At 49.1% G+C, this 24319-nt stretch overlaps 2 protein-coding genes across 2 annotated transcripts in view; one reads left to right on the top strand and one right to left on the bottom strand.

Moving 5' to 3' along the window:
• Positions 1-9840, bottom strand: part of LOC144609342 (RPA-related protein RADX) — a 29232-nt gene extending 19392 nt beyond the window's left edge. The window contains exons 1-5 of the mRNA XM_078427774.1: positions 9258-9840; positions 7480-7625; positions 6203-6386; positions 1338-1446; positions 408-499 (exon numbers count right to left, since the gene is read on the bottom strand). Of these exons, the coding sequence (XP_078283900.1) occupies positions 408-499; positions 1338-1446; positions 6203-6386; positions 7480-7625; positions 9258-9840 (1114 nt within the window). The remainder of the gene's footprint in view (positions 1-407; positions 500-1337; positions 1447-6202; positions 6387-7479; positions 7626-9257) is intronic.
• A 2940-nt stretch (positions 9841-12780) lies between these two features.
• LOC144609740 (sperm-egg fusion protein TMEM95-like) lies at positions 12781-24024 on the top strand. The gene is made up of 7 exons (XM_078428251.1): positions 12781-12982; positions 15571-15627; positions 17157-17237; positions 18804-18824; positions 20223-20303; positions 21877-21964; positions 23982-24024. The coding sequence occupies exons 1-7, from the start codon at positions 12781-12783 to the stop codon at positions 24022-24024; spliced, it is 573 nt and encodes a 190-aa protein (XP_078284377.1).
• Positions 24025-24319: the final 295 nt, after the last annotated feature.

Here is a 24319-nt window from a genome sequence, read left to right as displayed (position 1 = left end):
GAGAGTTAGATAGAGCTCTAGGGGCTAGCGGAATCAAGAGATATGGGGAGAAGGCAGGCACGGGTTACTGATTGTGGATGATTAGCCATGATCACAATGAATGCCAGTGCCGGCTCGAAGGGCCATATGGTCTCCTCCTGCACCTAGTTTCGATGTGGGTCGGCATGGGCAAGTTGGGCCAAAGGGCCTGTTTCCACGCTGTATGATTCTATGACTGTGGGACGGGGAATGGCATTGTCTGGTGGTAAGCGTTAAATAACAGAGTGAAATACAGGAGTCAGCAAGTGCCCACAAAAGGTGGTGTCAGAGAGTGAGGCACAGGCGGCGATGGGTACCGGCACAAGGTGGCCTCTGTGTGTGGTGTGCGGGGGTGAGGTGATGGAGGAACGGAGGAGGTACGTACGTACCTTTGCTCTGTATGCGCTCCCATCTCCCAACAAATGTAACGAGGCCGATCACGTCGCACTGATCTCCCGGACGAAGCTCGGACAGTTCCTTCCTGTTCCAACGATCAAACAGGATCCGGTTACAGAACATGATCAGCGAGTGCAATGTGGGCGGAATTCAAGAGGATGCGTTCAAAGGGTGGCCTGGTTCACTTCAGGCAACTTTCTAACCGGGCTGTTGGCTCCAGTCTGGGCATTCACTGGACCCACTGGTTCCTGATGGGGGAGGGAGGGTGAAGATGGACAACTACTCTCGATGGGGTATGGGATGAATCCTGATGGATGTGGTGTGGTTTGGTTGATTGTCACATGCACCACAGTTTGATTGTGGATGAACATGCACAACAAAAATGTTCCCAATGTTAGGGGGAGTCCAGAACCAGGGGCCACAGACAAAGAATAAAGGGGAGGCCATTTAAAACTGAGGTGAGAAGAAACATTTTCACCCAGAGAGTTGTGACTCTGTGGAATTCTCTGCCTCAGAAGGCAGTGGAGGCCAATTCTCTGGATGCTTTCAAGAGAGTTAGATAGAGCTCTTAATGATAGCGGAGTCAGGGGATATGGGGAGAGGGCAGGAACAGGTTACTGATTGTGGATGATCAGCCATAATCACAGTGAATGGCGGTGCTGGCTCCTGCACCTATTATCTATTGGCATTAAGTTTAGTTTAGTGATACAGCGCAGAAACAGATTCTCTGAAGGCATCCTATCGGGTTGCATCACGGCCTGGTTGGCCAACAGTTCTGCCCAAGACTGCATTAAATTGCAGAGAGGTGTGTATGCAGCCCAGTCCATTACACTCTGTCCCTCTATCCCCCCCCCCCCCCCCCCCCATTGGCAAGTGGGAAAGTACCAGGTGCAGGCAGAGAGGGAGAGGTGGGAGGGAGCTACCTGGTGACAAAGCAGTACTGAAGTGGCGGTACCTGCCACTCTTCACTCCAGGACCCGTCATCCATGATGGTGATGTCAGCCACTGGATTCCTTGCGTTTAAATTTAGTTCTGCAAAGAGCAACGGTCAAAGGGCAAAGATCAAAATGTTGTACACAACACACATCTTTTAGTAGAAACAAAGAACTGCTGACGCTGGTTTATACCAAAGATAGACACAATTTGCTGGAGTAACTCAGTGGGTCAGGCAGCATCTCTGGGGAACACGGATAGGTGACGTTTCGGGTCGGGACCCTTCTTCATAGTTGGTCTGCTAGAGTGTGAAGAAGGGTCCCGACCCTAAACGTGACCGATCCTTGTGTTCACTTTGGTTCAATCTATGTCTCGTGGTTCTTGGGCCCACCGTCAAGCAGTAGCTTCTCTTTATCTTTACCTTTCATGATTTTATATACCTCCAGCAAAGTTCCACGCGACCTCCTCTGTTCAAATGGGAACCTCTCCAGCTTCCAAGCTATCCATAATAATGAATCACAAACGTCTGTACCCCATCTGGCAAGAATGTTTGAAAACGTACACCTCTAGATTCAGGGTAGACCCAAAATGCTGGAGTAACTCAGCGGGTCAGGAGAAAAGGAATAGGTGACATTTTGGGAGGACACCCTTCTTCTGTCTTTTTGCTGACTGGATAGATGGCACGCAACAAAAATGCTTTTCACTGTACCTCTGTACATGTGATAATAATAAACTGAACTAAAAAAAGAATGAACTAAACTATCAATAGACAATAGGTGCAGGAGGAGGCCATTCGGCCCTTCGAGCCAGCACCGCCATTCAATGTGATCATGGCTGATCATTCTCAATCAGTACCCCGTTCCTGCCTGCTCCCCATACCCCCTGACTCCGCTATCCTTAAGAGCTCTATCCAGCTCTCTCTTGAATGCATTCAGAGAATTGGCCTCCACTGCCTTCTGAGGCAGAGAATTCCACAGATTCACAACTCTCTGACTGAAAAAGTTTTTCCTCATCTCAGTTCTAAATGGCCTACCCCTTATTCTTAAACTGTGGCCCCTTGTTCTGGACTCCCCCAACATTGGGAACATGTTTCCTGCCTCTAACGTGTCGAACCCCTTAATAATCTTATACGTTTCGATAAGATCTCCTCTCATCCTCCTAAATTCCAGTGTATACAAGCCTAGTCGCTCCAGTCTTTCAACATATGAAAGTCCTGCCATTCCGGGAATTAACCTAGTAAACCTACGCTGCCCGACTCCCTGATAAATCTGTTCTGCATTCTCTCCAAAGCCTTCACATTTTTTTCCCAAAGTGGAGTGCCCAGAACTGTTCACAATACTCCAGTTGCAGCAGAAACAGGATTCCCTGCAGGTCCATCTTTACACTTTACTAGGGGTTGCCAACTGTCTCACTCCCAAATATGGGACAAGGTGATGTCACCGCCCCGCGCCCCACGTGACCTCACCCAGCGGCCACGTGCTCCCGCTCCACCAATGGCAGCCGCCCGGGCTGGGAGGCGGGTTACGGCGCCTGGGCCTCCGGACCTAGACTGTCTGGAGCTAAAATGTCAGAAACCTAGAGTGTCGAGACCTAAACGGTCGGGATCTACAGTGTCCGGGCCTACAGCGCCCCCCGGGCCTAATACGGGACAAGGGCGGTCCTGTACGGGACAAACCAATTTAGCCCAAAATACGGGATGTCCCGGCTAATACGGGACAGTTGGCAACCCTACTCTTTACCTCTTTATAAAGCACACTATCCCATGTCTTTTAAAAAAAATCTCATCCTGCCCAGACACTTTCAATGAACTATGGTCTCTGCGTTTTTTGCAGCCTTCTTTGCACTGTGCCCTCTTGTGGTGATTTTATAGAGGTGCATAAAATCAGAGAGGAATAGATTGGGTAAGAAACACAGTCTCTTGTCCAGAGTGGGGGAATTGTCAACCAGAGGACATAGGTTTCAGGTGAAGGGTGAAAGATTTAATGGGAATCTGAAGGGGTAACTGTTTCGCATAAAGGGTGGTGGAACGAACTGCCAGAGGAGGTAGTTGAGGCAGGGACTATTGCAAGGTTTGGGAAAAAAATTAGGTACGTGGATAGGATAGGTTTAGAGGAGTTAGAAACATATAGAAACATAGAAAAAAGGTGTAGGAGGAGGCCATTTGGCCCTTCGAGCCAGCACCACCATTCATTGTGATCATGGCTGATCATCCACAATCAGTAACCCGTACCTGCCTTCTCCCCATATCCCTTGATTCTACTAGCCCCTAGAGCTCTATCTAACTCTCTTTTAAATTCATTCAGTGAATCGGCCTCCACTCCCCTCTGTGGCAGAGAATTCCACAAATTCACAATTCTCTGGGTGAAAAAGTTTTTTCTCATCTCAGTTTTAAATAGCCTCCCCATTATTCTTAGACTGTGGCCCCTGGTTCTAGACTCCCCCAACATTGGGAATATTTTTCCTGTATCTAGCTTGTCCAGTCCTTTTATAATTTTATACGTTTCTATAAGATCCCCTCTCATCCTTCTAAATTCCAGTGAATACAAGCCCAGTCTTTCCAATATTTCCTCATATGACAGTCCCGCCATCCCGGGGTTTAACCTCGTGAACCTACGCTGCACTGCCTCAATAGCAAGGACGTCCTTCCTCAAATTAGGAGACCAAAATGCACACAATACTCCAGATGTGGTCTCACCAGGGCCCTGTTCAACTGCAGAAGGACCGCTTTACTCGTATACTTAAATCCTCTCGTTATGAAGGTCAACATGCCATTAGTTACTCCAGCATTTTGCGTTGACCTTAGGTTTGGAGGGATATGGGCTAAACGCAGGGACCTGCAAACTCTATACAGACAGCACCCGAGGTCAGGACCGAGGACCTGGGGTGGAGAGTGTTGCATAAGGCTATAGCCTGTAACAGGTACTTGAGCCGGTTCACGGTCTCGTCTGCCGCCTGTCGCTTCTGCGGTGAGGAGGAGACCATGTGCCATTTGTATACAGAGTGCGTGAGGTTACAGCCCCTGTTCCAGTATCTGAAGGGGCTGCTCCTCAAGTTCTGGCTCCATTTTAGCAATACGCTTTTAATTTTTGGGCACCCGGTACAGAGGGGGGAGGGTCAGGAGGGAGGAGGGGGTCTCCCTGGGCCTGGCCAAGATGGCCATCCGAGATGTCCCTGGAGAGGGAACACGCGGTGTCCACGGGGACTCTGGAGGCCTTCCGGGAACGCTGGTCGCCACGGGGGGTTGAATGTATTGTTGACAGAGATGGCGGGATTTTAATGTGATAATTGTTTAATTTGTAAACTGCCGATACAGGCGGCTTTTGTTTGATCACATTTTGCTTAGTATGTTTGTATGTTTTTCTTTGGAATAAAACTTTTATATATTAAAAAAATAAAAAATAAAAAATAAAAAATAAATAAAAAAAGAGGTCAGGACCGAACTGGGGTCTCTGGCGCTGTAAGGCAGCAACTCTACTGTTGAGCTGTGTGCCTGATTATGGTACACCCCACCCTCACTCTAAAGAATCTAAGATGCAGGTTCTTCAGTCTGAAGATGGGTCTTGACTCGAAACGCCACCTATTCATATTCTCCAGGGATGCTGCCTGACCCTCTGAGTTACTCCAGCACATTGTGACCGAGATGGATGCATTGACTGCTTGACTGAAAGTTGATCGCAGGCATGCCAACCCTGCTTCACTTCACATCGCATGTTCTAGTAGGGGACACTCGGGAACATCCAGCCACGGTGAAGGGATACAATGGATTAGAAACAAATCAAGCCCAAATTAACATCAGTAGCATTTAATCTGACAGGCAGGAAGACTTTGCTCTGCTTGAGTTTCAAATCAAAGACCGATAAACACAGGCTCATGGCTTAAAAGTTCAAAAATGTAGGAATAAATAACATCCCCAGGCTGAATGCTCACAGATGGCCAAAACAAGGGATTAAACCAACACTGAGGAAGGGTCTCGACCCGAAACGACACCTACTTCCAGAGAGACCCGCTGAGCTACACCAGCGTTTTGGGTCTATCTTCATAATAAAGAGCATGCTTGTGATGAGAGGACTGAGGTAGATTGTTGGAGAAAGCAGACTGAATTTTGACATAACATGGACATTCTGTTGGGATGCTGTTGAGGAAGCTTCCTCTGTATATGATTCCCAGGAGTGTGCGATGGGACAGGATGGAGTGAGCTTTACTCCACATTGAACATCTACTCTGTGATAGTGCAGAGGGTGCTTTACTCCTGATAAGTTCAGAGGAGCAGATTTAGACCATTTGGCCCATCAAGTACTCTGCCATTCAATCATGGCTGATCTATCCTTCCCTCAACCTCATTCTCCTGCCTACTCCCCATCACCTTTCACACCGGTACGAATCAAGAATCTGTCAATCTCCGCTTTAAAAATACCCAACGACATGACCTCCATGGCCGCCTGTGGCAATGAGTTCCACAGATTCACCACCCCCTCTGACTAAAAGAATTCCTCCTCATCTCCATTCAAAAAGTACGTCCTTTTATTCTGAGGTTGTGTCCTCTGGTCCTAGACTCTCCCACCAGTGGAAACATCCTCTCCACATCCACTCTATCCAGGCCTTTCACTATTCGGTGAGTTTCAATGCGGTCCCCCCTCATCCTTCTAAACTCCAGCGAGCACAGGCCCAGTGCCGTCCAAATGCTCATCATACGTTAACCCACTCATCTCCGGGATCATTCTCGTATCTAAACCACGTTGTTTATGCCCTGGAAGTGTTTGATGGAATTCTGTATCTGAAAGAATTAACTCAAGTCATGTATCGCGATGGTTACTCGGGTTATCTAGCGAGTCATCTTGCTGCATCGGTACAGTACCTAAGGCAGGTTCCATTGTCATTGCAGGGTCTTGCCCCATCCGTGTGGCATAGTTCTCCTTCAAAACATAGTTGTACAGTTGTATCACCATCCCTGGCTCTAGATGTCTGTACCAGTCCACGCAGAAGGAGTTCCACAGCACTAGTGTGGCCATCCCTGATTTATCGGCTGCTAGGAATTTGGCCTGTGGGTAGAAATCAGGAACAAGTTTAGTTTTACTTTTCAGTTTCGAGATACAGCGCGGATCAGGCCCTTCGGCCCATCGAGTCCGTGCCAACCAGTGATCATAGACCTGTGCACTAGTTCTAAGCTACACACTTTACAGAAGCCAGTCAACGCATATCTTTGGAATGTGGGAGGAAGCCGGAGCAGCCGGAAGAAACCCAAGGGGGAAACTCCGTCCAGAGTCCGCACTACCCAGCGATACCCGCACATTAACACTATCCTACACACACTAGGAACAATTTCTAAATTATACCAAACCACTTAACCTACAAACCTGTACATCTTTGGAGTGGGGGTGGAAACCAAACATTTCAGAGAAAAACCCACACGGTCACGGGGAGAAAGTTTAAACTCCGCACAGACAGCACCCGTAGTCGGGATCGAACCCGGGTCTCCGGCGTTGTTAGTCAGCAACTCTAAAGCTTCTGCACCAGACTGGTTCCACCAAGATGCAGCGCAGAACGCCACAGTAGATCCTTTTTCCCTGGGGCTATCAAACTGTGCAACTCCTCCCACTTCTGTTGTGGTGTAGACTGACTCCCCTTCCCCCAAATTCCCTCGCCACATGCCCCCCATCCCCAATCCTGGACTTTCCACTCTTCACTTTAATTTCATGTATCATGTATCGTGTTGTTTTTTATGGCTGCTGGCAGACCAATTTCCCTCCTGGGATAAATAAAGTTCTATCGTATCGTGTCATAGGTCACAGTCGAAGAATAAAGGGGAGACCATTTAAAACTGAGGTGAGAAAATACTTTTTCGCCCAGAGAGATGTGAATTTGTGGAATTCTCTGCCACAGAGGGCAGTGGAGGCCAATTCACTGGATGAGTTTAAGAGAGAGTTAGATAGAGCTCTAGGGGCTAGCAGAATCAAGGGATATGGGGAGAAGGCAGGCACGGGTTACTGATTGAGAATGATCAGCCATGATCACAATGAATGGCGGTGCTGGCTCAAAGGGCCAAATGGCCTCCTGCACCTATTTTCTATGTTTCTGTATCGTATTGTAAGTGCACTCCCCAGTTCCAATCAACAGGGTACATTTGCTACTCACTTGGAATGGACACTCTGCGTATCGGTCAGGCCGCCCATAATGGCAGAGTCTGCACTTGCGAAGGATCCGGACGACTACTGGCGGGTAGTCTTTCCTCTTTTGTGAGATACATCCCTCCAGCTGTTTCAGGAAAATGCTCCCAGCTCCTGTGGACATCCGGAAGAAGAAAGTCACATCTCTCTGGGTACCCTTTCCACGCCACCGGCAAATACACCCCACCCCACCCCACCCCGTCCCTCTGTCCTGCCTTCACCAGAGGACTGAGTGTTCAGTTCACTTTAATTTATTGTCTCCAAAGTAATAGAGCAGAGCAAGATAGAGCAAAGATACTAGAGGAACAAGATAGACCTCTCGACCCTAAAAACCATGACATGACATGGCGCCATTTTAGTAGGCAGAAACATTTTAAAAGAAAAATAATAAAAATCTGTGAATTGATATATTCTGCATTTTTATGGTATCATCACACATACTATTCCCCCAAAACACTGATTACATGAGAGGCAGAGTGAACGGCAAGTTTTGCTTACTAAAATGGCGAACATTACGCTCCATTGCGTACTACACTTCAGTATAGGCGATTTCAACGGAGTGGTTCATCTTGTTCCTCTAGTATCTTTGATTGTCACGTGTATGGGGGTTACAGCGAAAAACTTTTGTTGCCTGCTATCCATCAGTGGAAAGACAACACCTCACCGCAGTCAAGCCATTTGCAGTGCATGGACACATAAATGATTAGTAGATTAATTGATAATTCTTCATCTCGCCCATCAACACTGTGCCAAATCTGAGTCCAAAGTTGTAGTAGCCCAGTCCACCACGCAAACCAACCTCCCTTCCATTTCCAAGGGTCTCGACCCGAAACGTCACCTATTCCTTTTCTCCAGAGATGCTGTCTGACCCGCTGAGTTACTCCAGCTTTTTGTGTCTATCTCCCTCCCATTTACTCCATCTGCACTTCACGCTGGCTCAGCAACAAGTCTCAGTCGTTCTGATGGGATACAAGATCAATGCATTGTCTTAACTGGACATAAAAGTCTACAGATACTATTTCAGAGGACAAGGAATTATTCTTGCAATCCTGGAGCTAAATCCTATCCCAACAGCCCACAGAGACAATAGACAATAGGTGCAGGAGTAGGCCATTCAGCCCTTCGAGCCAGCACCGCCATTCAACGTGATCATGGCTGATCATTCACAATCAGTACCCCGTTCCTGCCTTCTCCCCATATCCCCTGACTCCGCTACCCTTAAGAGCTCTATCTAGCTCTCTCTTGAAAGCATTCAGAGAATTGGCCTCCATTGAAACCATTCAGAGAATTGGCCTCCAATTCTGGTCATGATCTCATGCTGATTGGGGTTCTACTTTCCACTAACTAATCCAACCCAAAGTTGAGTCAGAGTCATACAGCGTAGAAACATGCCCAACTTGCCACAGATTCACCACCCTCTGATTAAAGTAATTCCTCCTTATCTCCTTTCTAAAGGAATGTCTTTTTATCCTGAAGCTGTGACCTCTGGTCCGAGACTCTCCCACTAGTGGAAATGTCCTCTCCACATCCACTCTATCCAGGGCGATTGTAGTCGGCACAGACTAGGTGCGCCGAAGGGCCTGTATTTCTAAAGTCTACTCCTATTTCTTATGGGCATTCCAAGCCGAATCTCTAGTCTATGGACATTGCGGGCCGAAGGGCCTGTTCCTGTGCTCTCTGTCTTGTGAAACAAAAAATGGTCAGTGCAATAAGTCTTCAGTGACGTGGAAGGAGGTGCCTCTTCACCTTTGGGGTGTTGCGAAGGGGCCGGGGGGTGATCATCCCATTCTGGGAACCAAATATCTCCATAACAGTCACTGTTGTTCCAGAGAGGGAGGTAGCTCCGCCTCCTGGCTCTGAGTGGCATCTCTGGCCCCGCCCTCCGCCCCGCCCCGTCGTCCAGATCCTGCAGCTTCCAGATGCTCGGCCCCTTCAAGAAAGGCGAGGGAGAGCCGTCGCCATTGGCAACCGTCCGGGCCTCCACCACCATGAAGAGCCTGCCGCCGGCGCCGGCCCGCTGCTCGTCGTACTCGACGCCCAGCAGCACGTTGTGCAGCTCGCAGCCGCAGCGCAGCTCGTTGCGGCGGACCAGCGGGTTGAGCTCAGGCCGCAGCGTCGCCCGCAGCCGCCAGCGGCCGTCGCTCAGGCTCACGTCGTACAGGTCGGCCTCGGGCTGGCTGTCGCGCAGCAGGACGCCGCTGCCCGGGTCCCGGCGGCATCTCTCCACCGAGAGCACGGCCACCGGCCCCCGGCATGACAGCGACCTGACGGCGGCGGCGGCGCCCAGCAGCGGCGAGAAGTCGCTGACCGGCGCTCCGCCCTCCGCCATCTTGGTGCAGGGCGAGAAGCGGCGCCGCTGGGGCCGGCGGCTGCCCCGCAATGACGTCCGCGCGTCACCTCTGACGCCTGAATCGGCGGCGCGGTGACGTCACAAGCCCCCCTGGGCGAAGTGGCCAAGTTTGGTGTTGATAGAAACATAAGTGCAGGAGGAGACCATTTGGGGAGTGCACTTACAATACGATACAGAAACATAGAAAATAGGTGCAGGAGGCCATTTGGCTCTTCGAGCCAGCACCGCCATTCATTGTGATCATGGCTGATCATCAACAATCAGTAACCCGTGCCTGCCTTCTCCCCATATCCCTTGATTCCGCTAGCCCCTAGAGCTCTATCTAACCCTCTTTTAAATTCATCCAGTGAATTGGCCACCGCTGCCCTCTGTGGCAGAGAATTCCACAAATTCACAACTCTCTGGGTAAAAAAGTTTCTTCTCACCTCCATTTTAAATGGCATCCCCTGAATAAAGGGGTGACCTTTCAGGTCGAGACCTTTCTTCAGACTTCTTCTCACCTATAGGGAGAGGTCTTCATTCTGAAGAAGGGTCTCTAAAACAACACCTATTCCTTTTCTCCAGATATGCTGCCCATCCCGCCGAGTTCCTCCAGCTTTTTGTGTCTATCCCAAGTTTGGTGTTGGTGTTTGGTTAGACTGTGTCCCCTGGTTCTGGACTCCCCCAACATTGGGAACATTTTTACTGCATCTAGCTTGTCTAGTCCTTTTATTTTATATGTCTCTATATGATCCCCTCTCATCCTTCTAAACTCCAGTGAATACAAGCCTAGTCTTTCCAATCTTTCCTCGAATGACAGTCCCTCCATCCCAGGGATTAATTTGGTGAACCTACGCTGCACTGCCTCAATAGCAAGGACGGCCTTCCTCAAATTAGGTGACCAAAACTGCACACAATACTCCAGATGTGGTCTCACCAAGGTCCTATACAACTGCAGAATGACTTATTTGCTGTAGGAGTCTTCAATCCATGGTGGACGCAAAATGCTGGAGTAGCTCAATGGGACAGGCAGCATCTCTGGAGAGAAGGGATGGGTGATGTTTCAGGTCGAGACCCTTTTTCAGACTTCTCACCTATAGGGAGAGGTCTTCATTCTGAAGAAGGGTCTCCAAAATGACACCTATTCCTTTTCTCCAGAGATGCTGCCTGTTCTGCTGAATTCCTCCAGACTTTTGTGTCTATCCAAAGTTTGGTGTTGATGGAGGAGCCTTCAATCTATGGTATGGGTATGATACTTTATTTGCCACATGAGCCTTCAATCAATGGTCCGCACCCAGCTTAAGATCCAGCCTCCCAACTAAACTGACATGACCTGAGGATACCTTCAGCAACAGACTGGTTCCACCAAGATGCAGTACAGAACGCCACAGGAGATCATTTTTCCCCTGTGGCTATCAAACTGTACAACTCCTACCTCTTCTGTTGTGGGAGTCACGACTGACTCCCCTCCCCCCCCCCCCCCCAATCTTTGCACATCCCCAATCCTTTCCACTCGTCACTTTAATTTCATGAATCTTGTGTTTTATTACTGTTGGCAGATCAATTTCCCTCCTGGGATAAATAAAGTTGTATCATATTGTAACTCCCAACTACAACATTCCTTGGATAGACTCAAAGCTAGAGTAACTCAACATCTCTGGAACGTGTAGGTAGGAACTGCAGATGCTGGTTTAAACCGAAGATAGATACAAAAAAAAATGCTGGAGTAACTCAACGGGTCAGACAACATCTCTGGAGAAAAGGAATAGGGGATATTTCTGGTTGAGATCCGACTTCAGACTTCTTCTGACATATAGGGAGAGGTCTTCAGTCTGAAGATGGGTCTCGACCAGAAACATCAACTTTTTCTTTTCTCCAGAGTTGCTATCTGACCAGCTGAGTTATTCCAGCTTTTTGTGTCCTTCTTCAGCATCTCTGGAGACATGGTATGGGTGATGTTTTGGGTTGGGATCCTTCTTCAGACTGGAGGCCTTCTGGTTCTGGCAGCATCCTCCAGTATATATATATATATATATATATATATATATATATATGTGTGTTCTCGGCACTGTTTCCAGGTTGACGACATCTCTCGTACAACGGTGACTAAAACTGAACACAATACTCTAAATGTGGCCTCACCAATGTCTTCATCTTATATATCTCTTGTTTCCCTCTCCCCTGACTCTCAGTCTGAAGAAGGGACTCGACCCGAAACATCACCTATTCCTTTTCTGCATAGATGCTGCCAGACCCGCTCGGTTACCCCAGCTTTCTGTCTCTGTTAGCTATAATCCATGCAGTTCCTTCCTGCAACATTCCATAATTGCATGAGAGACTTGCATTAATATGCACTATATTAGTTTACAGATACAGCATGGATCCAGGCCCTTCAGCGCACTGAGTTCATGGCAACCAACGATCATCCGTTCGTACTAGTTCCATGCGGAAAGAGCCCATTTCCATGCTGTATCTTTCAATTAATTTTACAATGACGATGACACAAGGAACTGCAGATGCTGAATCTTGCCTGGAATACCAAGTGCTGGAGTAACTCAGAGGGTCACAATATTTACAGAGGCCACGTAACCCTCAAACCCGCATGTCTTTGGGACTTGGGAAGAAACCCACAGCATCCGGAGGAAACCTTGCATGGTGACGGGGAAAATCGTTCAAAAAGTCCACGCTGAGACTGCACCGAAGGTGAGGATCGAACCTGGGTCTCCGGTACTGTGAGGCAGTGGCCCTACCTGCTGTGCCATTGTGCCGCCCCAGGTTTATAGCTGACATCACACCTTGCTGGGAGTTCTTATGACAGCATAAAAGGCTGGAACTGTGAAGGCTGCTCGGCAAACCGAAGGTCAACAGCTTTCACTCAAATCGGGACCAGCAGGCGATGTTTTGACGCCGGGTGTCGGTCTGGCCTGCCCTGGGACGGCGATGAAGGGGGTCTATGGCACGGTAACAGTCGCCGGCTTCTTGCTGGCTCTCCTGGCCAGGACAGAGGGCTGCATGTACTGTGCTTCCCCACACAAGAGAATACGGGACAGGTTTGCAAAGCTGTGCGGAGAATACAAGACGTTGAGCGGGGCTGCCAACTGTACCAACCACACCGAGGCAGACCTGGTCAAGTTTCAGTTTGGTGAGGTTATCTATTTTAGCTTTTTTTTTTAGAGATACAGCACGGAACCAGGCCCTTCGGCCTACCGAGTCCGCGCCGCCCAGCGATCCCCGCACATTAACACTATCCTATACACACTAGGGACAATTTTCACATGAACCCAGTCAATTAACCTACATACCTGAACGTCTTTGGAGTGTGGGAGGAAACAGAAGATCTCGGAGAAAACCCACGCAGGTCACGGGGAGAACGCACAAACTCCATACAGACGGCGCCCGTAGTCAGGATCGAACCTGAGTCTCCGGCGCTGCATTCACTGTAAGACAACAACTCTACCGCTGCGCCACCGTGCCGCCTGATTCTGATTCTACATCAGAATCACGTAACGACGACATTCCGGGTGGCGCCGCGATGGCAGCCTCGCCAACTATCTGTCTTATTTGCCTTTTTTTGTTATTTTTAGCAAAGATACTAGAGGAACAAGATAGACCACTCGACCCTAAAAACCGTAGTACGTCATGGCGCCATTTTAGTAGGCAGAAACTTGCAGAAACATTTAAAAAGAAAAATAACAAAAATCTGTGAATTGATAAATGTGATATATTCTTCATTTTTATGGTATCATCACACATACTGTTCCCCCAAAGCACTGATTACACTGCGAGAGGCAGAGCGAACGGCGGGTTTTGCCGACTAAAATGGCTCCTTTGCGCACTACACTTCAGTATAGGCGATTTCAATGGAGTGGTCCATCTTGTTCCTCTAGTATCTTTGATTTTTAGTGTGTTTTAAAAGTCTGTGTCAATATTCTCTAGTTTGTTTTATGTGGGGGAGGGGGTCGGGGGAAACTTTTTATCAATCTCTTACCTTGCCGGAGATGCGATTGTTTTCCGGATCGTATCTCCGGTCGCTCTGCGGCCTAACATCGTGGAGCTGGCGGCCTTGCTCGGGACTGACTTTGAGCCCAAACACGTGGACTTGCCATCGGAGCCTGCAATCCCTTACCTGGGATCGACGCTCCAACCTGCGGCCTTCACCATCGAGGAGCTCGCAGTCTCGGGTACAGACCGATGTCGGGAAGCTCCAAAGTCACAGAAGGTTCGACCAGTCCCCACCTGGGGTCAGATCGCCCGGTGCGGGGGAGCTGAGATTCCACCCGATGCAGGAGCTTGAGGGCCCAAACGCCTCCGGCTACGGGAGCCAAGATCGTCCCGTCAACGGAAGGCTCGAGGCCCCCGACCGCGGAGAACAAAGAAGGGTAGAGATTGAACTTTTTTTCGCCTTCCATCACAGAGGAATTTGGAGGAGTCACTGGTGGATGTTCATGTTAAAATGTATTTTGTGTGTTCTGTTGCTTTTTATTGGTGTGACTATATGGCAAAACAAATTCCTTTTATGTTGCAAAACATACTTGGCTAATAAAGTATGATTATGATTCGGTGCATTGAGTCTGTTGAATTCATTGCCACAGACGCTATTAATAAGGTGGAGATTGACAAATTCTTGATTAGTGAGGGTGTCAGGGGTTATAGGGAAAAGGCAGGAGAATGGGGTTGAGAGAGAAAGACGGATCAGCCATGATTGAATGGCGGAACGGGCTTGATGGGCCAAATGGCCTAATTCTGCTCCTATCACTTACGAACTTGCCCACGCCGACCAACATGCCCCCATCTGTGTTAGTCCCACCTGCCCACGTTTGGCCCACATCCCAACACCCACGTGGTAACAGGGAGAACGTGCAAACTTACAGAGTCTACGCTAACTCTTCCAAACATCAACCTGCCTCCTTTCCCATAATCCTGGCATTTTCCCAGTGGAGATCGCTGCGGGTGAAAAGTGTTGAAGTTTCACCCACGAGATGTGCAATGTTCAGTCTACCAGAGTTCAGTCCCGTGGGAGTGAACAGGTAGGTGTTAACAGCAGACAAAAGTGTTGTTCTCTGAGAATGGGAAGGATGCACCGATCAGCCAAAACATTATCACCTTATCAGCCAAAACATTATGACCACCTGCCTAATATGCTGTTGGTCCTCCGTGTGCAGCCTCATATGCAGCAGGGTGTGATGCACTGTGTATTGTGACACATTCCTCCCGTGACCACCATTAACATTTCCCGGGACTTGTGCCACAGTCGACCTTCTGTCGGTTCGGACCAGACGGGATAGCCTTCGTTGCCCTCGCGCATCGATGAGCCTTGGGCTCCCAACCCCCTGTCGCCGGTTTGTGGTCTGTCCCTCCTCGGACCAGTCGATCGGTACTCACCACTGCTGACCGGGAGCACCCCACAAGCCTTGCCGTTTCAGAGATGCTCTGACCCAGTCGTCTGGCCACAACAATTTGGCTCTTGTCAAAGTGGCTCAGGTCTTTACTCCTGCCCATTTCTCCTGCATCCAACACATCAACTTCAAGAACTGACTGTTCACTTGCTGCCTAATATATCCCACCCCTTGACAGGTGCCGTTGTAACAAGATCACCAATGTTATTCACTTTGCCCACAGTGGTCATAATGTTTTGGCTGATCGGCGTATGTTTACTAGGATCTAACCCTGGCAAGAAGGCAGGCAGTGAAAGGGTGGTGTTCATTTCTGATATTGCCGTTTTACTTGCAGATGAATCGACAGTCGACACGATCACGGAGAAGGTTCACCGTGTCCTTCGTGTTATAGGTAGTTTTCGCAATTCTCTAAACTTTACGAGAATTATCCGGGTTAACATTGGATGAGCGTTTGACGGCACTGGGCCTGTGGTTAGTTTTGAGATACAGCGCGGAAACAGGCCCTTCGGCCCAGCGAGTCGAAGTGTGCAGAGAAAACTTACGAGGATATTGCCAGGACTCGAGGGCCTGAACTAGAGGGAGAGGTTGGGCAAGCTGGAACTTTATTCCTTGGAGTGCAGGAGACTTGAGGGGTGATCGTAGGGAGGTGAACAAAATCATGAGGAATAGATCAGGTACACGCACAGAGTTTAGTTTCGTGTTTTACCCAACTCGTGTTTTCCCCAACAGAGATACAGCGCGGAAACAGGCCCTTTCGGCCCACCGGGTCCGTGCCGACCAGCGATCCCCGCACACTCACACTATCCTACACCCACTAGGGACAATTTTTACATTTACCAAGCTAATTAACCTACAAACCTGCAAAGTCTTTGGAGCGTGGGAGGAAAGCGAAGATCTCAGAGAAAACCCGCGCAGGTCACGGGGAGAACGTACAAACTCCGTATGGACAGCGCCCGTAGTCGGGATCGAACCAGGGTCTCCGGCGCTGTAAGGCAGCGTCTCTACCACTGCGCCACCGTGCCACTGCACTCGCTGGAGTTAAGGATGAGGGAGGACCTCATTGCAACTTACCGAATAATGAAAGGCCTGGGTGGAGAGAGGGTGTTTCCACCAGTGAGAGAGTCTGGGACGAGAGGGCACAGCCTCAGAATAAAGGGACATGATTGATGGAATGGAATACTTTATGTGACAAGGCACAGTGAGATTCTTTGCTTGCAAGGTATACAAATAGTGGCCATCTAAGGCGCTGACCAAGTTATAAACTACGTCGGCTCCTTCTTTTGTCCCCCCCCCCCCCCACAGCAGTTCCCCCCACGCCTGGTCCCCATTGTCCTTTGTTCTCCCCCCTCCCCCCATTGACCACTGTTCTTCCCCCCCCCCCATCAGCGGTCCCCCCTCACACCGGGTGCTCCATTATTCCCCGCCCTCACGACCCCCCCCCCCCACGCATGAACTTATTCTACAATGAATGTCAATTTTGACATCACCTCTATTTGTAACATAGAAAGATAGAAAATAGGTGCAGGAGGAGGCCATTTTGGCCCTTCGAGCCAGCACCGCCATTCATTGTGATCATGGCTGATCATCCACACTCATAACCCGAGCCTGCCTTCTCCCCATATCCCTTGATTCTGCTAGCCTCTAGAGCTATATCTAACTCTCTCTTAAATCCATCCAGTGAATTGGCCTCCACTGCCCTCTGTGGCAGAGAATTCCACAAATTCACAACTCTCTGGGTGAAAAAGTTCCTTCTCATCTCAGTTTTAAATGGCCTCCCCTTTATTCATTAGACTGTGTGGCCCCTGGTTCTGGACTCCCCCAACATTGGGAACATTTTTCCTGCATCTAGCTTGTCCAGTCCTTTCATAATTTTACACGTCTCTATAAGATCCCCTCTCATCTATCTCTCTCTCCCCACAGAAATCAACCAGACTTTGAAGGATTTGCCCAAATTCTGGGACTGGCTTTATGAGAAAAAGCTTCCACAACTGACGAAGGAATGTAAGGAACAATTCCCTATTACTCGAGCTTCTGATTGCTGAGTTTTCAAAGTGCCACTATGCTGCCCCTCTCTCCCCTCATTACCATCAACTCTTCCCAGATTCTACTGCACGATACATTAAACAGACCTTTGAACCTTTGAATGTACAATAGACAATAGGTGCAGGAGTAGGCCATTCGGCCCTTCGAGCCAGCACCTCCATTCAATGTGATCATGGCTGATCATCCACAATCAGTACCCTGTTCCTGCCCTCTCCCCATACCCCCTGACTCCGCTATCATTAAGAGCTCTGCCTAACTCTCTCTTGAAAGCATCCAGAGAATTGGCCTCCACTGCCTTCTGAGGCAGAGAATTCCACAGATTTACAACTCTCTGAGCGAAAAAGTTTTTCCTCATCTCCGTTCTAAATGGCCTACCCCTTATTCTTAAACTGTGGCCCCTGGTTCTGGACTCCCCCAACATTAGCACCGGGTCAATGTGCTGGTACTATTTATTCCTAAGAACTTGAAGCTTTCAACCATCTCTACTTTGGCACCCTCAATGTATACCAGGGTGTGTGTGACACCTGCCTTCCTGAACCCTGACGTTGACTGCAATGGCTTCAACGGTGTAGAGGAGCTGACACTGGCAGGGTAGAATGCAGTAGAAGCATGTTGGAAGATGTGCAGGTGAACCTCAGCCTCTCCTGGAAGCGCTGTGTTGGTTCCAAGATTACAATGATGGGGGGGGGGGGGAGTTACGAAGCAGATGTTATGCAGGTACAGCAGGCAGTGAAGAAAGCTAATGGCATGTAGACACAAAATGCTGGAGTAACTCAGCGAGTCAGGCAGCATCTCAGGAGAGAAGGAATGGGTGACGTTTTGGGTCGAGACCCTTCTTCAGTCTCGACCCGAAACGTCACCCATTCCTTCTCTCCTGAGATGCTGCCTGACCCACTGAGTTACTCCAGCATTTTGTGTCTACCTTCGATTTGAACCAGCATCTGCAGATATTTTCCTACAAAGCTAATGGCATGTTGGCCTTCATAGCAAGAGGATTTGCATGTAGGAGCAAGGAGGTCCTACTGCGGTTGTGCAGGGCCCTGGTGAGACCACACCTGGTATATTGTGTACAGTTTTGATCTCCTAATTTGAGGAAGTACAGACATTCTTGCTATTGAGGGAGTGCAGCGTAGTTTCACCAGGTTAAGTCCCGGGATGGCGGGACTGACACATGATGAAAGAATGGATCGACTGGGTTTGTATTTACTGGAATTTAGAAGGATGAGAGGGGATCTTATAGAAACATATAAAATTATTAAGGGATTGGACAGGGGAGATGCAGGAAAGATGTTCCCCATGTTGGGGGAGTCCAGAACCAGGGGTCACAGTTTAAGAATAAGGGATAGGCCATTTAGGACTGAGATGATTTTATTCCCTCGTCTAAATCGTTAAAATATATTGTAAATGACTGGGGTCCCAGCACTGAGCCTTGCGGCACCCCACTAGTCACCCATAATGTTCTTGTGAAGTCCTTGATGATGTTTAATGATTATAATGACAATTTTGTGGTTTTGTTTCCTGCAGCCATGTGCGCTCCCAAATGCAGTGAGTACCAACCACCTCCTGGTTTCTTAAAACCCCCAGGCTATGATGAGGAAGGGTGGATAATACACCGATCAGCCAAAACATTATGCCCAGCTGCCTAATATGCTGTTGGTCCTCCGTGTGCAGCCCCATACGCAGCAGGGTGCGATGCACTGTGTATTGTGATACATTCCTCCCGTGACCACCATTAGAATTTCCCGTGACTTGTGCCAGTCGACCTTCTGTCGGTTTCGGACCAGACGGGATAGCCTTCGTTGCCCTCGCGCATCGATGAGCCTTGGGCGCCCAACACCCTGCCTGTCGCCGGTTTGTGGTTTGTCCCTCCTCGGACCACTGTCGGTCGGTACTCACCACTGCTGACCGGAGCACCCCACAAGCCTTGCCGTTTCAGAGATGCTCTGACCCAGTCGTCTGGCCATAACAATTTGGCCCTTGTCAAAGTCGCTCAGGTCTTTACTCCTGCCATTTCTCCAACGCATCAACTTCAAGAACTGACTGTTAACTTGCTGCCTAATATATTCCACCCCTTGACAGGTGCCATTGTAACAAGATAACCAATGTTATTCACTTCGCCTGTCAGTGGGGATAATGTTTAGGCTGATCAGTGTAGAACAGTTACAGAAATGACTTTAGAGATACAGTGTGGGAAACAGGACCTTTGGCCCACCGAGTCCCCACAGACCAGCGATCACCCCATACATTAGCACCATCCTACACACCAGGGGCAATGTACAGAAGCCAATTAACCTGCAAACCTGTACATCTTTCGAGTGTGGGAGGAAACCGGAGCACCTGGAGAAAACCCACACGGTGACAGGGAGAACGTACAAACTCCGGGTCTCTGGCGCTGTGACCTGTGAACCGTCTTGGGCCCCACATCTGAGGGAGGATGTGCAGGCTTTGAAATTGATCCCGGGGATGACTGGGTTAACGTATGATGAGCGTTTGACGGCACTGGGCATCTACACGCTGGAGTTCAGAAGGATGAGGGGGGACCTCATTGAAACTTATGGAACAGTGAAAGGTCAGGATAGAGTGGATGGTGAGAGCGTGTTTCCACTAGTAGCGGGAGAGTCCAGGACCAGAGGGGACAGCCTCAGTATAGAAGGACATACCTTTAGAAAAGAGATGAGACATTTCTTTAGCCAGAGGGTGGTGAATCTGTCTCAATGTCACAGACAGCTGTTGGAGCCGTGTCATTGGGTATTTTTAAAGTGGGGATTGACAGGTTCTTGATTAGTAAGAGTGTCAGAGGTTATGGGGAGAAGGCAGGAGAATGGGGTTGAGTGGGGAAGGGAGATCAGCCATGATTGAATGGCAGGGAAGACTCGATGGGTCTAATTCTGCTCCTAAGACATGAACTTATGACCTGGTTGACCTTGTGTTCTGACCCTCCAGGAAAGTCCACCAAGGTCATTAACTGCAAGCAGTGTCGAGAGGTGAAGGTTAACTGCTGGCCAATGAAGACCTGCTGGCCAAGTGAGTGAGCCCACTGTGTGGTTGCAGTCTCCAACTGCTGGGTGTAGGGGCGCACGGTGGCCCAGCGGTAGAGTTGCTACCTTACAGTGCCAGGCATGGGTGCTGTCTGTACGACATTTGTACGTTCTCCCCGTGACTGCGTGGGTTTCCTCCAGGTGCTCCGGTTTCCTCCCACCCTCCAAAGACGTGCAGCTTTGTAGGTTGATTGTGAATTGTCCCTAGTGTGTGTAGGATTGTGCTAGTGTACGGGGCGATCACTGGTTAGCACGGACACAGTGGGCCGAAGGGCCTGTTTCCGCAGTGTCTCTCTAAAGTCTAAAGGTGCAAGGCACTATATCTCAAATTCGGGAGGGGATGGGTGCCAGACAGTGAGACGTTAACCTAAAGGGTCCAACTTTATAAATTATAGGATAGGCGCAAAGTGTTTAGTTTAGAGATATAGCATGAAAACAGGCCCTTCGGCCCACCAGGTCCATTCCAACCAGCAGTCACCCCCTACATTAGTTCTATTCTTGGGACAATTAACAGAAGCCAATTAACCTACAAACCTGTTGGAAAAAAACTGCAGATGCTGGTTTAAATCGAAGGTAGACACAAAATGCTGGAGTAACTCAGCGGGTCAGGCAGCATCTCTGGAAAGAAGGAATGGGTGACTTTTTGGGTCGAGAACCTTCTTCAGACTGATGTTTCAGTCCGAAGAAGGGACTTGACCCGAAACGTCACCCATTCCTTCTCTCCAGAGATGCTGCCTGACCCGCTGAGTTACGCCAGCATTTTGTGTCAACCTACAAACCTGCACGTCTCTTGGAAGTGGGAGGTAACCAGAGCACCTGGAGAAAACCCACGTGGTCACAGGGAGAACGGAAAAAAAAACTACAGACTGCACCCATAGTCAGGATCGAACCTGGGTCTCTGGTGCTGTGAGGCAACAACTCCAGAGTAACACAGCGGGTCAGTCTGCATCCCTGGAGAACATGGATAGGCAATGTGTCAGGTCGGGATCTTTCTTCAGACATTGCAGGGGGTAGGGGAAAGAAAGCTCACAGAATGGAGGGACAGGACAGAGCCTTATAAGAAGAAGAAACTGCAGATATTGGTTAGAAAGGACACATAGTTTAGAGATACAGCGCGGAAACAGGCCCTTTCAGCCCACCGGGTCCTTGCCGACCAGCGATCCACACACACTAACACTATCCTACACCCACTAGGGGCATTTATTACATTTACCAAGCCAATTGACCTACAAACCTGCACGTCTTTGGAGTGTGGGAGGAAACCGAAGATCTCGGAGAAAGCCCACGCAGGTCACGGGGAGAAGGTACAGACAGCACCCGTAGTCGGGATCGAACCCGGGTCTCCGGCGCTGCATTCGCTGTAAGGCAGCAACTCTACCGCTGCACCACCGTGACCGCCTTAGTACTGAGTAACTGAACCCAAATCGATGGGGCAGTGAGGAAACAGCTCCACCTGTTGTACCACTCGTTCAGGTGATGGAATTGGTCACAGCTCCGGTGATTCCCATCACCTCTTCTCGGGCTGCACAGGGTCTAATAACTCGTGTTTTCCCCAACAGAGATGCTAGACCTGCAGGAATCCGTCTTCGTGATCCTCGGTGTGTCGGCCGGTTCATTCTTGATTGGTTTTGTGACGCTTATTTTCGAGTAAGTTGAAGGAAGATTACACACGCGCGGCGTTAAGGGTGTTACTCAGTCTCTCCGAGCAGCCCTCTACGCTGAAGGGATAAGCAACAAAGTTTTTTCCAGATCAGAAAAAATACCTGCAGGTCTTTCTCTCTCTCTCATCGACCAGCGATCAATAATTCTGCCTCTCTACACTGGGACTGTTGACTTGCACAGAACCTTATACATAGGGCTGCCACCTGTCCTGTATTAGGCCCGGACAGTGAAGGCCCAGACACTGTAGGCCCGGACAGCGTAGGCTAACAGAGTGTGTACTGGACCGGTAACACGAGGGGTGGTCAAAGTCGTACATAGTCAAACGTCTGTTACCCAATTTAACTCTGATGCAAAACAGCAAAACACACCGGCCCATGTTTTGCTGCAAAAATAACCGAATCAGTGACAGTTTAGTTTAGACCTTTCGTGTAGAAACAGGCCCTTCAGCCCGCCAAGTCCATGCCAACCAGTGATCACCTGTTCACACTAGTTCTATCCTAGACTTGGGTGGTGCAGCGGTAGAGTTGCTGCCTTACAGCAAATGCAGCGCCAGAGACCCGGGTTCGATCCCGACTACGGGCGCTGTCCGTACGGAGTTTGCACGTTCTCCCCATGACCTGCGTGGGTTTTCTCCGAGATCTTTGGTTTCCTCCCACACTCCAAAGACGTACAGGTTTGTAGGTTAATTGGCTTGCTATAAATGTAAATTGTCCCTAGTGTGTGTAGGGTAGTGTTAATGTGTGCGGGGATCGCTGGTCGGTGCGGACCCGGTGGGCTGAAGGGCCTGTTTCCGCGCTGTATCTCAAAACTAAACATTAGGGAACATTTCACCGAGGCCAATGAAATGTTGTTGTACCTGCCTCAACCACTCTCAGAAGTGAATTGGAGTCATAAAGTAAGGAAACAGGCCCTTCAGCCCAACTTGCCCACTCTGGCCAACATGCCCCATCTATACAACTCCCACCAGCCTGCATATCCCTCTAAACCTATCCTATCCATGTACATGTCCAAATGTTTCTTAAACATCGTGATCATACCTGCTTCAACTACCTCCTCCGGCAGCTCGTTCCATATACCTACCACACTTTGTGTAAAAACAAAAATTGTCCTTCAGGTTCATATGAAATCTTTACCCCCCCTCACCTTAAACCTATGTCTTCTGGTTCGTGATTTCCCTTATCTGTGTAACAGACTCTGTGCATTTATACTATCTATTCCTCTCATGATCTTCTACACCTCCATAAGATCATCCCTCATCCTCCTGCGCTCCAAGGAACAAAGTCCAAGCCTGCCCAACCTCCCCTTATAGCTCAGGCTCTATAGTACTGGCAACATCCTCGTAAATCTTCCCTGCACCCTTTCCAACTTATCAACATCTGTCTTACACCAAACAGCAAGACGAAAACTGAACATAAGACTCTAAATGTGGCTTCACCATTGTCTTGCACAACTGTAACATGACTTCCTAACTTGTAAATGCTAGAAGGGGAAATATTTTTCCAGATCAGGAAAAATACCTGTAGGTCTTTTTCTCTCTTTCATCGAACAGCGATCAATAACTCTGCCTCTCTACACTGTTGACTTGCACGGAACTTTATACATAGGGTTGCCAACTGTCCCATATTAGCCGGGACATCCCGTATTTTTGGCTAAATTTGTTTGTCCCGTATGGGACCGCCCTTGCCCTGTATTAGGCCCAGGGGGCGCTGTAGGCCTGGACAGTGTATGGCAGGACACTGTAGGCCCAGACACTGTAGGCCCGGGGGCCGCTGTAGGCCCGGACAGTGTAGGCTAACAGAGTGTGTTCGGGGAGCGCGGCCGAGTGTGTTTGCCTGACGGATGTTGCGTAGCAACCCACCACCCGGCCCGGGCGGCCACCATTGTATAACCCTACTTATACTTATACTTATACTTACACCATCTCACTTTAGATTTTGGGGACCTGCGCTGCTCCTTCGCTCTTTAACCATCTTCCTATTTTTTATTAAAATTACCCCGACAGATCACGCAATTTACAGGCAAAGATGGAGAAAGAAGTTGAATAGAGAGTTGGCATTGTTCACTGGAAGTCCACGTGCCCCAGAATCGAGCGACTTCGTTAATAGTGCCCGGTTATGATGTGTTGTTTCACATGAATCAACATTTCCCATTATAAGATCCGATCAGACTTGACGAGAGTAAACTCGGTTCACGAGTCAGCTACGGCACAAGAGTACGATGTAACCGTGTTGATGTACAGTACAAAAGTGTACAGATTTGCTCTTGGTTGATGCTCTGCTTCATTTTGTATACTTGTGCATTTAATTTAAGGCTCAATAAATTTGCAAAGTTTTACTGCCA

This window comes from Rhinoraja longicauda, chromosome 34 (genome assembly GCF_053455715.1).
Source record: "Rhinoraja longicauda isolate Sanriku21f chromosome 34, sRhiLon1.1, whole genome shotgun sequence".
Taxonomy (NCBI): domain Eukaryota; kingdom Metazoa; phylum Chordata; class Chondrichthyes; order Rajiformes; family Arhynchobatidae; genus Rhinoraja; species Rhinoraja longicauda.
Note: the sequence above shows the minus strand (reverse complement) of the source record. Positions and strands in the feature narration are given on the sequence as shown.

Excerpts from the sequence above, each read along its gene's own strand:
- LOC144609740 (XM_078428251.1), top strand. The coding sequence starts at position 12,781 with ATGAAGGGGGTCTATGGCACGGTAACAGTCGCCGGCTTCTTGCTGGCT. Across the intron at positions 12,983-15,570 it reads CCTGGTCAAGTTTCAGTTTG|ATGAATCGACAGTCGACACG; the intron begins GTGAGGTTATCT and ends TTTTACTTGCAG. Across the intron at positions 21,965-23,981 it reads TTTGTGACGCTTATTTTCGA|ATCACGCAATTTACAGGCAA; the intron begins GTAAGTTGAAGG and ends TTACCCCGACAG.